The sequence below is a fragment of the Mastigoproctus giganteus genome, chromosome 5 (assembly GCF_048544385.1).
Source record: "Mastigoproctus giganteus isolate SK-2022 chromosome 5, ASM4854438v1, whole genome shotgun sequence".
NCBI classification, from domain to species: Eukaryota; Metazoa; Arthropoda; class Arachnida; order Uropygi; family Thelyphonidae; genus Mastigoproctus; species Mastigoproctus giganteus.
This window is the reverse complement of record NC_143579.1, coordinates 123052404-123067817: the sequence shown is the minus strand read 5'-3', so window position 1 is coordinate 123067817 and position 15414 is coordinate 123052404. Positions and strand designations below refer to the sequence as shown.

Below are 15414 nucleotides of genomic sequence, written 5' to 3'. Positions count from 1 at the left end.
GTATGAAGAAAGGAGACATTCTTCCAACTGTCTGCTCTCCAGAAGAGTGTATAATGAGAAATAAAGGGTGTGATTGTGGACATGGCCCTGTTTTCTGTCTCTTCACCAGCATGGTTTCTAGGTCATTAGTTGCAATTAGGTAGAGCCTCTGAAGGTTGGGGGGGGGGGGAGCAATGATCCTGTACAGATTTCTGACAAATCTGAATAAATATTTTGCATTCACATGTAAAAAGGTCTTAGGGAGGGATAACAGAAGTACAGTAAACCCCTCAGGGGTTACGTTCCTGAGAAATGTCGCGAATACCGAAAACACGAATACTGAGTTATGGCTCCCATAGTAATAAAGGGGTTCCGTTCCAAAGTACGAAATATATAAGAAAAACTAGTCTAAAATTTTGTCTATGTATGTATTATATGTACCTTCATAATATGACTATGTACATAGACAGTACATAGTGAAATGCAAGCATATGGCATCAAAATGAAAATAAGAAACAATTTAATATTAAATGTAATATTTATTAGAAATTTCAAACAAATTTTTCAAACCAGCGCCTTTGCTAGCAAAAAAAACTTATCCCACCAGTGCTATCACCAGTTTCACTAAAGTGTTGATAAAGGAGTTTTGCTTTTTCACGAATGATGAGTGAACTTAACGGAATTTTATTTTGAGTTCGGTCTTCTATCCACAGATTTAAAGCATTTGGCATTTTTCCTAATTTAACATCACGAGTTACAGAGCAAATTTTTTAAGCAATTAGCGCATTTTCATGGACACCATGGCAGATTTTTTCTTCCGATTTTTTGATCAATCGTACCGTTGACTCACTGATTTTATAATGTTTTGCCACTAAAGAGACACTTTCACCATTAGAAAAAGTCTGTTTTAAACTGCAAAACGGTAGATTTATCACTTTTGTAAGCATATCAATTTATAAATTGATAAATTTATTCAATTTATAAGCGTATAAATTTAAAGCAAACGACGAAACCTTCCATGACAAGCGCATAACACATACTGAACAAGGATTAGCGAGAAACATCCACGCTTGCAATTTTGTCATCCCTCTCCCCCCACCCACCGAGCACTGTTTTGACAGGGAAAGATAATTTTAGCCATGTCCATGTTTTTTTATGGCAGAAAATATTCATGGCCCTTTAAAATTCACATTTTTTTAGGTTTCATTTTATATTAAATCAGCGATCGCGAAACCGCAAATACGGATACTGCGAATAGCGGGGGTTTACTGTATACTTAATTCTAACCGGGAGTTAAATGATATTATGATAACTGAAAGGAAGCTAGAAGGAAAATTGTTGGAACTAAAGGTAAATAAAAGCACATGGGGCTGATAGAGTCAATCCAATTATATCAAAAGAAGCATTAAGACAGGTGATAAAGAAGCATAAAAACAGGTAAGCAAGCCTTTAGTCATAATTATGAGATACCTTGGACTGAGGGGGATGTTCCTACTGCCTGGAAGTGTTCAAATGTATCTTCTATTTGGAAAGAGGATGGATCAAAGGGTAAAGTGAGTGAGTACAGAGCTTGACTTCTGTACTTGGGAAAATATTTTTGTCAAGATGCAGAATCATCTTGACAAGAATATAGTTATATGGAAACCACAATATAAATTTGTTAAGGGGGAAATCTAGTGTGACCAATACAATTAGCTACTATGAGATAGGTGCAAAGAAACTAAAGGCAAACAAAAAAAATTATAATTGTATACCTAAATTTCGATGCCTTTCCGTACCCAAGTGGTCAGAAGTGGGAGTGCAGTAGCACATGCTCTTTGAGTAGACCGGGGTTCAAGCCCCTGACTGCTGAATACGGTCAATCTGCCAACTCGCACTGGACCAGCGTGGCAGATTATGGTCCATTTTCCTCAGCATGAATTGTTGAGGAGGCTTCCATCCTGCAGTGGGTTGATAATGGCTGCACTTTACCTTTACTTTTACCTAAATTTCAGTAATGCTTTTGAATACTGTTCATAATATCAATTATTAGTGACTTTTGCTTTTCATGGACTGGGTCCTTTATGGTTTAGGGTTGGGACCCTTACTGTTTTTAATACTTATGAATAATAGTGATGTAGGCATATCAATAATTGGATAATGACAGTAATCTGGGTATTTGACTACAGCAAGACCTGGAATAATTTAGATCGATGGGCTGAAAAATGGAAACTGAGGTTTAACATTGATAAATGGAAGGTGCTGCATTTGTGCAGCAATAATCCAAGAATAAGTTTTTCCAACATGTTCTTTGAGAAGTGTAGCCAGGCTGCTTGGACAACTCATGGGGTTTCTGTCAATTATATACAGGATTTTTTCCAGGGACAAATAGGTGATTATCCCACTGTATAAGGCAAAAAAAAAAAAAAAAAAAAAAAGCACTCTTACCAAGAAAGAGTATGAATTATGTGTAAACTGTCAAAGAGATCTAACTGAAATTGTTACACCAGCATTAGCAGACTAAATGCTGATAGTATCCTTACTCTTTCTTGGATAACATGCAGACAAATTTAAATAGCAAAGGATGGTCTGCAGTATAAATGTATGGAAATTTGATTCATCCAAAGATATTATTGGAATAAACTTTCATCTGGTGTTGTGGAAGGAGGTAGTTTGAATAAATTTAAAGGATTGGACAGAGGCAAATGAAGTGGGTATTTTCTCTCTCATGACTGAGAGAGAAAATACATATTCCACTACAGGTAGTATAACCTAGTTTGCTGAGCAATTCTAAGGCATTTTTCGGTGTACAGTACATCTTACTACTACTAACACCTCAACAGTAATATTATGGGTGGACTTTACTCACCACCAGTGTAAAGCAGTGGGATTCAGCCTGTTTGCACTGGTTTCTGTGAACCTGTTCTAAAATTTCCCCAAGTTCGCAAAACCAGTCCCTAAAGGCTGTTTCACACCGAACGCCATGTGAGCTATGTTACTTTTGGTCTGTGTTTGGTCTTTCTTTTTTACCTTGAAAAGGAGGAGTAAGGTGATAGAGAACCAGTTTTTAAAATTTTTGATTCCCACCACTGCTCACCACCCCAGATATAGGCATGGATATATTGTGGTATATAAGAGGAAGAGGACATAAGGAAATTTTGGTTAGAACTAGTGGTTTAATATTTTAAATTGTTAACCTTCTCAAAGAACACACTTACCTTTCCCACAAGGTTTAAAGTAGGTCTTAATAAATCTTTCTCCAAGCCGTGTTTCTCTACGAATGCTACCCAGGGTTATTAGATTACCAAATTCAATCTGTAGTCGATAAGCATCAGGACCTATAAAAAGGTAGATATTGATATATAAATTTCTAGGCATTATAATTATTTCACTGTTCTTCTGGTTTTTGAATGTATACATTCATTACACTATCATTGCATTATATGATTTGCTTGTAAAATACTATTTTGCTTTAATTATTATTTGGCTACAGTACAATAGATGGCTCTGCCTTCATCAATTCAATAATATTCAATTCAATGCACAATTGAAGATCTCTTTGACAAATGTTGGTATGTTTGTATTTGTCATTTTTATAATTCTAAATATAATGAAAAAATATGTTTTAGTTTTTCTTCTAAGAGTAGTTACTGCATTTACTTTTTGTTTTGAAACTGGCAGATAATATAAATTAGATTTTTATTATTTATTGGATAATGTATAAATATAGTGTAAGCGCATCAGAAATGATGCGCTTATTGGATAATAGAAATAAAAATGACAAATTGATATTATTCTTGTTATATTACAGATAATACAAGTTCGAAATATACATATGATTTTAATGGAAGTAGGCAATTTTATTATATTGTATTGTAAACCAAGTTTTGTAAATTTCATTTAAATTTCATAAACAGATGAGTTCCAAACAGATTGGGCAAATCAAAATAGAAGGATTTATCGTTAGCATGCACTCTTATTATTTTCCAAAGTATTGTAAACTTGACTTTTGATTAGATTGAAAATATAGGAATTATAAATGGCTGATAATTAAATTATGGCCATCTTGTTTCAAAATGATAAATAAAATTATACCCCTCCCCATTGGGGTACTCGAGTACCCAATGTATTGCAAATTTGGTTTCGATTAGATTGCAACAGAAATGTTATAAGGTGGGTACACTAGCCCATACATGAGACTCATAAGCTGGCCATTGTTTGAAAAGTAGACTTTTGGAACCTTTTCTTGGAAAAAAGGAAAAGCTGACTGTTAAAATAGTTAAATCAAATATTTAATATAATTAATTTTTGTAATCCTCTAAAGAAATTAGGACTTAAAGAGGTCATATTTATGATACAAAACAAGACTTACATTATGAAAAATAAGAGAACCTGCTCATTCTTTCCTATATTTCAGAAATTAAGATTTCTCTCTGCTGTGGTAGTAGGGATTAAATTATTTACCATGTGAAAGGGCCTGAGCTGAATTTGCAGGTCATTATGCATGAACTTAAGTGAGATGATATGTGTGTATATATTATACATATATATACAGTAAAAAAAAAAAAAAAAAAAATCAAGGTGAGATAGAACAGAGCAATATCGAATAATATATTGATATGAAATAAAATGTAAAGAAAAATGGAATACTAAAGAATAAAAGGTTATAAGAAACACACTATAGGTTGCTGGCAGGTGGGTACCAGTTTTTCCGACTGTAATACACCAAGAAAGCAAAGTGTATACTATGCTTTCTTTGTGTATTACAGTTAGAAATAATATATCTAAGACCAATTCTGAATCTAAAACCTGTTTTTTTATTAGTTTACAATTACTAAATTAGTGCAATAGGTTCTGATAGGGGTTTCTTGAAATTTGTGCACCTTCTGAAATGATATTTTAAATATGGGATAGGGAAATTATTATAAACCAGTTTATTATAGAAGGCTTTGATGTTAGCTATACAGCTAGAATTTTTAATATAGGTGGAAGCGATCCTGAGATATTGAATGCCCAGTGAGTAAGGCTGACTACACTAAAATTTAAATGCATATCTTTTGTTAGACATTTATAATCTTTTTTGCATTAGTGGAGATTTCTATTTTTAAAATCCAAGTAGTTGGTCATGTTATCAGAGGTATTAGTTTTTTTCCAGGGTAAGCTCTCCTTCTTGAATGAAATATACAGCTAAGGAGGCATAAATCATTCATGTATCTGAATTGTAATAGGTCACCTGGAAATGTTTTCTTCAGCTGAATATAAGTACAAAGTTTTGCTATTATACAAGATGCCAGACTTCCCATAGGAGTGCCTTTCACATGCATGTAATAATGATGAAGTTTCATCATATATGTAGTTGTTAAAAATACATAGCTTAATTAGTGTATCCCAGTAAATGAAGTCAAGGTTGATAGCTTTTTCGTGTCTGTGTGTATAATCTGTTAAGAACAATTTTTAAATTTTTAAAATTAATACTGATGAATAGACTTTTAAAGTCAAATGTTTGTATCTGTGTTATATTATTGTCTTTTATAGTATTAATAATAGGTGAGTCGTTGTATATGATGTTACTTTTATTTATGTTATTTAGTATTGATTTTAGCGATTTTTACCTGGAAATTTAGCTTAACTGTCTCTGCACGAGGTTATGAATCTGAATACAATAGGTGATTTATGAAATTTTGGAATACAATAGGTAAATGGAAATTAAGTTATTATAGTTTAATTTTAATTTTTTATGTAATGCTATTAGTTTTTTTGATTATTACTTTAGTGGAGGATATTATGTATTTTTATGTGTTACTAGAGTGTAGTTTGTTCTTAATAATTTATATATTAATACGGAAGCCATTTTTTTGAGACGGCCATGAATGATAGGCCTAACCAATCAGGCTGAAAGTGGTCTCAAATTGAAGATATTTCTTCCTAGGTGTGCAGAAAAATGGGAAAACAAAAATTCCGAATAGTTTTATTTTACGGAACGGGCCAGTTTTGTCTACTAGCACTGCCTACTTTAGCCCCACTATGCTGCCATGCTACTCCGACTGGTCATGTGGAATGTACCTTGCGGAAAAGGAGAAATATTCGTTTTTGTGCTCCTACAATCAGTCTGAAATGTGCATTTAAGGATCAGAAAGATTTAATGTATCACAGTATTGGCTTACTTAGTGAAAGGTTTGTTCATTGTCAAGCCTTACATTTTAAGTGTGAAAAATTCGGGAATCATTTTATTTTACTGCAAAATATGGCAATTTCAGAAGGACTGATCAATGGTATGAGACTTCAGAATTGTTTGAATCTCGAAATAATAACAGGAGAAATCTAAAGGAAAACAAGTACTCTTACTGCATGTAGATTTGATTCCATCCGATTTTGACTTTGCCATTCTCATTTAAGAGATGGCAGTTTCTTATTCGGCTTTGCAATGACTATAAAATAAATAAGAGTCAAGGGAAAACGTTTTTATAGAATTGGAATTTCACTTACTAACCCTGTATTTAGTCATGACCAATTGTATGTAGCAATGTCTCGGGTCAGATTATTCCAGCATGTTAAGATAAGGTTGCCAGAAGGGCACAAGAATATAGAAAAAAATGCTGTTTTCAAAGAAGCATTACAGAGACTGTGCGACATTTTGTACGTGTGAAGTTATGCAACGCGCACATTCTGAATAATCTGAAAAATGAAAGAAAAAATGAAACGAAAGAAAATTTGTTTCCTCAGATAGAAGAAAATGAGAAAGAATAACGCGTACTGGCTTTACCTGCTCATAACAATACACTGGCTACACTTCTTTGGGACAGCTAGAGAAAAAACTCTACTACCAATTGTGAAATTTTCGCAACAGGTACAGCTAGTATCTATATAATAGGCTTTACATATAACCACATAATTACATGCGACTTTGTCAACTGGTGTTATAACAAAGTTATGATGTATTTCTTTAAGTTGTTTATTTATTAATTTAAATGTTATGTTGTTTGTCATGTCTATTTTGCAAATGGTCATATTTGTTACTGATTATGTTTAATAATGTGTATAACCACCTATTGGTATGCTTCTACAGGAATAGAGGAATTTATATATCATAATAAATCGAAGTATAGCTGTTTTTTGAATGCCAATTTATTTATTGGTAAGTTGGGTCGAAATTTGTAACCAAGTGATAAATATCCCTAAGCTCGAGGTATGGTATTATATTTAAAGCACCGGTTATAATTTGATTATGATGGGGGGGGGGGTCTACGTATCTGCTGAAAGGTCTGCAGCAAACACAGATCCTGGCCACTGCCGATATTGTGAAGGTTGGTAGCTGTTATTTTGTAATTACATGCTTTTAAGCCAAATGATGTAGGATGTATAAATATAATGTTTATTTTATTTTTTTTTTGTTATTAATAGGTAGCAGATCATTATGTAGGTTAATTCTTTTATGTATATTTAAATTATCCATCATTTTGTTTTGAAAATTTTAAGATGAGCATGGTATTTTCCAGTTGCCTGTTGATATGTAAAATTTTGATTCTGAGAATTTACTGATATCTTGTATGATGTGTATTAGGTGAATAGAGCTAAAGTCATAATTATTAGTTTTTTTTTTTTTTTTTTTTTGTTTAGGGCTTTGAGTGTATTGAGTTTAATGTTGAAAAGTGGATTATGTATAGAGCTAATGTTTATAGGATCGATGTCCTATATCTTAAATAAATCTAAGAAGTCCCCTAACTTTTTGGTTTATTCTTGGCTGTTTTTGATTTTGTATATTTTCTTTTGTTTTTTATTTTTTCCAATTTCTTGGCAATTTGGAACATATTATAAATACATATATCATTCATATTGTTAGTCATATTTGTTATTCAATCCACATGGGTATAAGGTTTTATATTTCAATATGCTACTCTCTTCTTGCATTTATCTGGCTAATGCAAGAAGACGTTTACACTTGCAGCCATACCGGTTTACCATGGTGCAACAAGTTACTCACTCAGATACGGCTGCTCATCAGGAATTCTGTGCAGACATGTTACATCGGATAGAGGAAGACAAGACATTACTGGACAACAACCTTTAGTGATGAATCAAAATTTCACATTAGTGGTAGTGTTAACACCCACAACTGCAGGATTTGGACCAGCAAAAACCCATGTGCACATCTGGAACATGTTTGTGATAGCCCAAAGGTGAACGTTTTTTGTACCCTCAGCAAAGTAAAAGTTTACAGACCCTTCTTTTTCCACGAGACAACCATGTTACATCGCATTTGGGAGGAAATTGAGTTCAGACGGGATGTCTGCCGTATCACCAATGGCAGTCACATCAACGGTATCGTGTATCTGGATATGCTGGAAAATTTTCTCATTCCACAGTTTGATGAAGATGACCACGAAGGATGCTTTCACTTTCAGCAAGACAGAGCACATCCTCACTACCTGACAGAAGTAAGGGAATTCCTCAATAACCGTTTCCCAGGTCAGTGGATTGGTCGAGCAAGGCCGTTAGCATGGCCACCTCGTTCCCCAGATTTGACACCTCTTGACTTTTTTCTATGGGGTTTCATTAAAGATTGGGTGTTTGTTCCATCCTTACCTACCAATCTTGCTAAGCTCAAAACTAAAATTACCACTGCAGTTACAGAAGTTATGCTGGATATGTTACGTCGCATTTGGGAGGAAATTGAGTTCAGATGGGATGTCTGCCGTATCACCAATGGTAGTCACATTGAACCAAAATGACTGTTCTAGGTAAAACTTGATGTTTTTTGCTATAATATGACAGTTCAATAAATTTCTATACACTTATCCTTTTTGAATCATTCTGTATATTGTTCTGTAGTTGTCTTCTATGGAGATGTGAGTACAGATCGAGCCCAATCAGCAATTGACATGGATGTGGGGTACAGTGAAAGCCTTTTATGTTAGTGCAGCATAAGTGAGTTTTGGCATGTTGAGCATCACTTGCCACCTACCTTCCTGATAAGTTATCCTCTGTTCAACCTTGTACTTATGATTTTTTTTTCTTTCTTACCTTCCCAGAGTTTGAAAGTGGAAGCCCATATACATCCACTTGTATATGGGCTTTGGAGCTGCAATTGGGGGGGGGGGCTGCATCCCCTCAACATACTGTTTGAGATTGTCTAACTTTTTGACACTTGTAGCATCTGATTGGATACATAGGATTGTATGTATTGAGGTATCCAGCTTTGACACACAATAGTAAGGTTGGCATACCAAATGTAAAAACAATGTTTCTAGAGGGAACAAATTCACCATCTTTTTTGATCATTATTGTTTTGCTTGAATGACTTTTTGATCTTAGTTTCTGGATTTCAGTTATATTCATTAGGTGTTACTCTGCAATTACCCATTTAGAACTATTTCACGGGGCACGAAGGATAACATATACTGGTATTCTGCCAAAAGTTGAGATTTTAAGCAGAGCCTGAGAATTCTGGTGGCTTGCTATTTAAACAAGTAAATCTTCAGATCTGATTTCACCATTTTGGGTGAAGAAACCACATTTTCTAATTATTTCTGAATTAGAAATGGCAAAAGGTACTCATTGATTTAGATGAGAGAGTGAGAGAGAGAAAGAATAAGATAAGGAATGTTGGATATTCCTATTGATATTCATTTTTGTGAAGTCTCTTGGAGTGAAATGAATCATGGTCCGTTTCATTTATGTTACTTAAGATGAGCATCTAAGTTCAAGTGCAGTGTAGTTGTCATAACCCATCTGATTCTTTTAGCTCTGGAGGACAACCTTTCCTCCCAGGTCACCAGCCTACCATATGGAGGCAGGAACAGTGCCACCAATGACCAAGCAATAAGAGCTTAGTGTGTTATGAAGGGTAGTTTTATATACAAGCAGAAAAGTGCCTTTCCTTTCTTTTTAGGAAGCTTACTTCTTTACCTGGAAGAGCAGAAATTAAATAACTGTGTAAATGAGGTCACAACTATAATCAACTGATTAGAGAGAGGCTACTTTGAAACTAACTTGGTATGTGGGCCTTCAGCTGTAGTTTATGTTTGTTATTTGGTTTTTAGGAGCATTAGCAACTAAGGCCATATTGCTCCGGGATATGCGGTGGTCATTCCTTGGCCTTTTCGCATCCTCTGTATTTGGTGGTGATGAGCTCGAACCCTGGTCTAATCAAGAAGTGTGTGCTACGCACTGCTGCTCCTTCCCACCTGGCTATGGAGGCGCCATTCAGCTGTAGTGTTTATTTTGATAGCCAAAAGGGTAGTGCTCAGCACTGATCCCTGTGGCATGCCTTCTCCTTTGTGTGAAAATTTTTGAAAAGACAGTGTTGTAAGAAATTTTGGATGTACTGAGGAAGATGTCCTGTTAATCCAAAAAAGGATACAGGTTTTGGAAAATTCCATAATACCATTCTGTATTGTACACTTTTTCTATGTCAAACCAGACCATGACTTAAATGTTCTTTTCAGAAGGAAGGATTGCATAAATTATTTTGTAATTTGATGATCAAGTGTAGTGTTGAGCAGTTCTTTCTAAAGCCATGCTATGCTAGACTGAGATTATTGCTGACCAAAAACTCTGTTAGATGGGTGTTGATCATTTTCTCCATGACTTTTCTTAGATGGGTTGTTAAAGCTGTTGAATGGTAGTTATGTAGGTCTGAGAGAAAGAGATCCTTTCCTAGTTTTGGGAAAGCTGGGACTACCACAATTCCAACTATCTGGAAACTGGTTTTTTAGGAAGATTTTGTTATATAATTCTAGTAAAGCTGTTTAAGACTGGTTATCAAGTTGTTTTTATCATCACATAGGGAATCTGTGCACTATCACAAGGTTTGTGATAATGCATGTTTTAGTTCATCAATTGTTAAAGGAGAATTGTACTGTTTATTCTTTTTTGTGGAAAAAATCTATTCTCTTCCAGCCTTGTTTGTGTCTTTGAAAACTAAGAATATATAGGATAGTCATATTTTTGCAGAAGTTTCTCCCAATACACCAGCTGTTTCTGAAGGCTCTCCAGTGACTTGTATGCTCTAGTTCAGCAATTTCCAAACTGGGAGGCGTGCCTCCCTGGGGAGGCACGGACTAGTGCAAAAGGAGGCGCGAAAAGTTTATAAAAAAAACTTTTCTAAAAAACTAAATAAAAAAATATATACATATAAATAAACTTTCATAACATAACATATATAAATAAAAACATATATACATATAAATAAACTTTCATAACATAACATATATAAATAAAAAAATATATACATATAAATAAACTTTCATAACATAACATTAAATTTTATAACCTATTTTTTAAAGCATTTACTGCCACCTATCTCACTCTAACTTCGATATAAACATGAGATAAACATTTATTTGGAAAAAAAATATTATATTTTGCTGAAATGGATTGATGAATTATGATTAATATGATGTAATGTAATATATATAATTTAGTGCATACTATGTATGACATATATAGGTAGATTGCATAGTATAGCATTAGCTGCATGGTTGAAAATATGGTTTCAGTGGTGTGCGATTGTGTTTTTTGTTTTTGGCGTGATTACTTACTGATAATAACTGAAATAATAAGCATCTGTAGTTCTAAATTATGTTAGTAATTTAGAACTACAGATGCTTATTATTTCATGTAGTATTAATAATTATTGCATTAACATGTTAAAAATAAGAAATTGCACAATTATAGATGCTTTACTTAAAGGGAGGCACCGGGAAAATTTTACAGGTCAAGGGAGGCATGGGCTCAGAAAGTTTGAGAAACGCTGCTCTAGTTTAAGACTGAAGTTTGGTTAACTGGGTATCTACCATTCATTTTTTTTTTTTTTTTTTTTAATTTATTATTTTTTTAAATTTTAATCCAGACAGATTAAGAAAATGTGGAGCTGCTTAGTGTGGGTGCAAATTTTATTCAGGATATCTTTCTGCTGACTTGTCTAACATACCTAGCCCTTGCTTGGGCTTTCTTGAACAATATGAGTGGTAATGAGTACCAAATAGCTATCACTGCTGAATGTATCACTTGTACCAGTTGAGTATCAGAAATAGTATGAGAGAGAGAGAGAGAGAGAGAGAGAGAGAGAGAGAGAGAGAGAGAGATCAATTGTTGTGCTGTTTCCTGATGGAAGATGTGTGATCTTATCCAACAAAATAAAGTCATTTAGCTCTATCCAATTTTCAATTTGTTGTCCTGTCTGGTCTACTGTTGCATTACCCTATTATTGCATTATCCATTGAAGTTTCCCAATATATGGAAGGGAAAAGACATCGGGATTATGAGATCAAAATATTTTAGTAATTCTTGGTTCGATGGAATATAGACGTCTGAAGTGCTTTGTAGCTGAAACTGTTTCAAGACTATTTAGGAAGAAATATGAGAATTTACTAGAACCACCATTGGCCATGCTGCCTGTTACTTTGTCTTTATGGTAAACAGTATAGTTCTTGAGAGAGAGAGAGACCTGAGATACGTTTCCTCTAAGAAAAGGAACAATAATATATAACATAAAATACGAAGTTAAAGTGATAAAAATATATAAATATTATGGAGTTAAAAAATTTATAAAAATGATAAACAATACCAAAGCTTTCAAAGGTGACCGTCTCCTTTATCAACAGAAGAATTTTTTCAGTCATGGTACATCCTGAAATAACACCGGTAGGATCATGGCTCTCAGTAGAGGAACAATGCAATTATCCTCCACACATGCATGGATACTGGAAATGGCCTGGGAGTGTGCCAGGTGGAACCATTCATCCTGTCCAAGGAGCACAATGTTGAGGATCACAAAAATGATAAGGATTTATCATTTTTATTATTTTTAAGTCCGTAATTTTATATACTTTTATTTTTTATCACTTTTAACTTCATAGTTTTATCATTTTATCAGTGTATTTTATCTAATATTAAATACTTTGTCTAATATTATTGCAGTTATTATGAGATCATATATGTTATTTCCACTAAATGCGGAATCCTGCAATTCTACTGACTTATAGCCTTCATTATTTGGTTTTGGAAGAGTTTTAGATTTTTCCCTTTTGAGCAAATGTGATTTACCCATCTCTATTTCTTCGCTTGTTAAAATCTCGGCACTAATTCATCTGATTGGGATATGGACAACGATGTTATACTTTTCTCTATATAACTTTGTTTTTGAATTCTGTATTGGGAGGGATAGATAGTGTGTGTTAACTATTGTGCGATGTCCACAACTCTATTTTGTTTATTCAGAGCTGAAGTTGTTGTTCAATGGAGTGCATATTTTTTGAATGGCAGGATACTATAAGGCTATCCGCCTGTAGATAGGTATCAACATTAGCTGGGATACTCTCTATTAGATTGTTTATCCTAATCACAGAGTGCTGAACTTTTGTCTCAGATGTTATGAGTAATTCTCGTGCCCAGTCTGCAATGGACTGTTGTGAAGTCTGAGTTTCTGTAGTGCACTGATATCTTGTAACTTATGCATATAAGGTTGACTTGTTTACAGTAGTTGGGAGGATCTCTTGGCATACAGGTATGTGGCATGATGATGTTCTGCCTTATACAGTAATATAAGGCAGAGCATCATGTTTTTCTCTCTTATTGTGATTTTTTTTTTTGAACAGGTGAAATTAGCCACACACACACACACAATTTCGGTCTGATGTATGAACAGCTGTAACTGGAATGTTCCCAAGATTACCAGCTAGTACAGACAATGCTTCATTCATAAATGACACCTTTTTCATTTCCGATTAGCCAGACTTTTGGCATTTGAGCCAACAGAGAATTTTGGATGAATGGTTTTGAAGTGCTGAAGGTGAGGATTAAATTCTGAGTTGAGGTAATTAATTGTCCCATCTATTTTTTCTGCTGGAACACTGATAAGGCCAATTCAGAAATTCCTCCTTTTGAAGTATTCCAGAAAAAAAACAAAAAAACAAATATATATATATATATATATATATATATATATACACACACACACAGTCGATTCCGATTATTTGGGACACATCGGGACTAGTGCATTTTGGCCTGATTAAGTGGCTTCCCCAATTATCAAAAGTTTCACGTAAATAGTTATAAATACAGTGGACCCCCGGTTTGCAATTGGTTCACTATATGATGTGTAGTAAGCACTGATCATTGTGATCACGTTTGTGAATTGAATTTTAATTCTATTAAACAGCAATTCTAATTAGCAAAAATAGGAGGAATATTATCCACAGGCTATAAAAGTAAAGATATTAAGCACAAATTTACCCTTTATTACCTTATCAATTAAAAAATTAAATGATACGCGAAAATTGGAAAAATATACATGATAATCTGAATAATTAATGTACTGTAATGTGTACATACTAACTAGTTGACATTTCTGTTCACTGACATTTGTGGGTGGGGGTTAAAATTTAAAACAGTAAAAAGATAAGCAATCAATAACAAAGAACACGGCACACACACAAATTGCAAGTAACACGATATGCGCAATTGAGAATGGACTAACAAGTTATGAAGCTTTAAAAATAGGAATGGAGAGAAGATTCTGAAAATAAATTTTTTTATATCATTGAAGATTCCATGGAAGTGTAAACACATTTCACCATAATAACCCACAATTCCAACTGTTGGTATTATTGCAAATTCAATAAGATCAAGTTTACTATCCGTTTATGATAGATTTCACTAACAGAAAAGCACAATAAACAGGTGACTGATAATTGTTTTTATTGTTTTATGGTTGTGACCTCCAGAAATCCGACCAAACCACGTGGTACGGTCGGAGACAATCATAGGGTAATCTCCAGTGCCGCGATCTTTTGCCCCGATTAAACAGCATGCTGTCCCAATTAAGTGAAATAAACCCTGGCTATTTTCTCGATTGGGTTCTGGTTTTAAGATTTTCCCCAAATAAATGGCTGCCCCAATTAACCAGTGGCCCAAATAACCAGAATCCACTGTGTGTGTGTTATATATAAATAATGTGTGGTTTGTAACATAAAGTGTCTATGAAAATGGAAGTTACACAAAGTGCCTGAACTAAGAGAAGCTTAAGGGATAGTAGAAACTGGAAGTGAAGTAGTGGCGAAAAAGTGAAAGAATTTCACTTTTTCACCACTACTTTTAGCCAGGAATTCCTGGCTATGTATCATCTTTTCATTTACTGTATTCAGATTTTGCATATTTGCCCTCCCTTGGTTCAACCTCTTGCTAAAATTGCCCTTCCATATCTGAATACAGTGTTATTTATTTGTATAAAATTTTTTTTGTATATGGTTTGCTTCATCATTCCCAGTTCATTTTTGTACTAGGTTTTTCAAATTCTTTCACTTTTTCACCATTACACTTCCAGTTTCTACTATCCCTTAAATTTCTCTTAGTTCTGCCACATTGTGGACTTTTAATTTCCATTTTCACAGACACTATTTATTCTACAAACCACACATTATTTATATCCTTTTGCTTCCTCTACTGCTGCACTGC

At 34.0% G+C, this 15414-nt stretch overlaps 1 protein-coding gene across 1 annotated transcript in view; it reads right to left on the bottom strand.

The window, feature by feature from the left end:
• The window catches only part of LOC150085675 (uncharacterized), a 252562-nt gene that overhangs the window by 12071 nt on the left and 225077 nt on the right, over positions 1 to 15414 (bottom strand). Inside the window, exon 9 of the mRNA XM_090374182.1 lies at positions 3177 to 3296. Within this exon, the coding sequence (XP_090230308.1) occupies positions 3177 to 3296 (120 nt within the window). The remainder of the gene's footprint in view (positions 1 to 3176; positions 3297 to 15414) is intronic.